The sequence below is a fragment of the Sphaeroforma arctica genome (genome assembly GCF_001186125.1).
Source record: "Sphaeroforma arctica JP610 unplaced genomic scaffold supercont1.4007, whole genome shotgun sequence".
NCBI lineage: Eukaryota > Ichthyosporea > Ichthyophonida > Sphaeroforma > Sphaeroforma arctica.
Genome location: NW_014036551.1, coordinates 1 through 2,485, shown reverse-complemented (window position 1 = coordinate 2,485; position 2,485 = coordinate 1). Strand labels below are relative to the sequence as shown.

The following is a 2,485-nucleotide window of genomic DNA, read 5'->3' as shown; positions in this document are numbered from 1 at the left end:
ACCAAAGAACAGGATGCGCTACAACAAAAATGGGCGCAGGAAGTGAATGCATGGGCGAATCCACCATGGGAACTCATACCTGATGTCTTTGACAAAGTCATTGAAGAGGCAGTCAGCATCACGATATGTGTAGCATACTACCCCAATGCCTCGTGGTTTCCAAAGTGCTTGTCTTTACTAGAAGAAGACCCGATGCTAGTGGAAAACACAAAAAAAAATCGTTCCTCAAAGAGGGCAAGAAGGCTAGTGGCAAGACCCCATGGGGTGTCACATTAGTCGCAAAGATAGGAGCTAAGTCTCCATACTTCGATTCAACGCGGAAACAACCTGCTATACACATGGCAGCGTCAGATCCAGTTCACTCTGGAGACGCGCCCCAGGCAACAGAATAGGAGACACATGTCAACATTATTGGGCAATACCACAACTTGGACTTCCATTCGTACAGATGGGCCATAATCTGCGTACATCCAGAAGACACAAGTCTCCGCGCTTTAATGTATACTTTGGTCGCAGATAGAATCAGCTCACGGACTACAATGAGCCAGTGACTGCACCCAGTACAACAGTACCTTGGGAAGAGCGACTCCATAATCTAGAAGAAGCCATTAGGCCACAACTAGAGAGCAATGTTGCACAGTATCAAGAGAAGATGCGAGCAGCATTCGATCGAAAATACCAACAGAAGTATGTAAACTTCCAGTAAGGGGACCTTGTCGTGGTCCGCTATCAAGGTGAAACGAACAAGTTAACAGCACCAAATGGCGGACCATACAAAATAGTATGCAGGGAGGGCAACGAGTAATTAGTCTGTAACCTTGATGGGGCTAAAGCACCCGAATATCCTGACTCGATCAGTGATGAACTACTTGGCCTCGTAAAAAGGGCCAATGCTCCGAAGGTATTTACTTCCAACAATAACGTACAACCAAACAAAGAGACTCAGTTGTCCTTGATAGTCGACGACAGGCCGGCCCTCCGAGGTGATGGATCCCAGGAGTACCTACCGCAATGGACAGATGATGAGCGTACCTGGACGCATGAATCAGACATCGCAGATGCTGATGTCATTACAACATACCGTTAACGCCAGAGACGTAAAAGAAGGCAGTCAAGGCCAAAGTAGCCAGCGACAACGAGAACTGCTGAAAAATCAGCGAGCCACAAACAGCGCACGAGGCGGGAGACCTAAGCACTCGAAAATCCCAACAGAAATATGTAAACTTCCAGTAAGGGGACCTTGTCATGGACTTTATTGGCCAGTAGAGTTTGGAGCTACAGGACAGGGTGCTATCCTTGTTGGACTCCGAACAAGGCACTGAAGCGATGGTCCGTGACGCAGTAGCAGCGGTCAGGGACAGGCGGGCTCAACTGGAACAGCAGACGAGAGCTTATGTCCGACGGGAGGATGTCCCTCTGCTGGCAGTCGGCTCGAGGGTCTGGTATCGGCTGCGAGGGAAGTCGCATGACCTGTCATCGCGGTGGGGTGGACCGGCGCGAGTAGTGGCGGTTCAAGCACCTTTGACGCATACGGTTGAGATGTCTGATGGATCTCACCGTACCTTCTTACGGGCAGAGTTGAAACCGCATGTTGAAAAGCTCTCGGAGCAAGAGGAACAGCGCTCTGTGGTGCAGTATCGCCCACATAGCCCGTACGAGGAGTGGTTAATGCATCATTCGCCTCTGACTGAGCGGCAGGATGGCTACCGTCAAGCGTTTGATCATGCCATGCATCGTACGAAGCAGGCGAGAACTTGGGCAGGTACGCTGGGAGTTGTGGTGCGACGAGGCGAATCTACCATTCATTGCGCCACTGGTGGACGGTGAAGACGGAAAGAAAGTGCTTGGAGAGGACTATCAGGTCTTGTTGAAGCAGGTGTTACCGCTGAAAAAGAGCCGTGATGCATTTAAGGAGAAGATCTTAAATGGATTTGCTCGTGCACAGTCGGCGTTCTACAGGAAGAGGCGTCTGCAGGCTTGGGGTGAACTACAGATAGCAGTGGATGGATCGGACTGCCGTCGCGACGTTCGTTATAGTGCTTGCTTTGTTGTGAAATCCTCATACCATTGAGGTGAGGGATGAAGAACTCCATCCTCCACGAGGGGTTGGAGATGTAAGCATCTCTCGTGTATAGTGTATATAGTGTAGATAAAACTACCCACATTCTGGCTATGATAAGTTGCATAAGGAATTATGTTAACTATCCTAGTGGGGGGTTGTGATGGACTGTGGGTGGAACTTTAGGGGTGTTGGCCTGTGGGTAGAATCCTAGGGGTGTTAGTGGTGGGTTAGGTGGTTAGCCTAGGCCTGGGACCTGAATAACCCTCAGACTAGGGACTTTTCCTAGCTGAGACAACCGTACTTGAGAAGAGGTCTATTGTATCCTATTGTTTATATATATATATATTCTACATATATATATATATATATATATATATATATATATATATATATATATATATACACACACACACACACACACAC

The 2,485-nt window shown here is 48.5% G+C and overlaps 1 protein-coding gene across 1 annotated transcript; it reads left to right on the top strand.

Moving 5' to 3' along the window:
• Positions 1-986: 986 nt before the first annotated feature.
• On the top strand, positions 987-1,827 carry SARC_13990 (hypothetical protein; the record flags this gene model as incomplete). The annotated part of the gene is made up of 2 exons (XM_014291877.1): positions 987-1,229; positions 1,267-1,827. The coding sequence occupies 2 exons, from the start codon at positions 987-989 to the stop codon at positions 1,825-1,827; spliced, it is 804 nt and encodes a 267-aa protein (XP_014147352.1).
• Between the last annotated feature and the right edge of the window lie 658 nt (positions 1,828-2,485).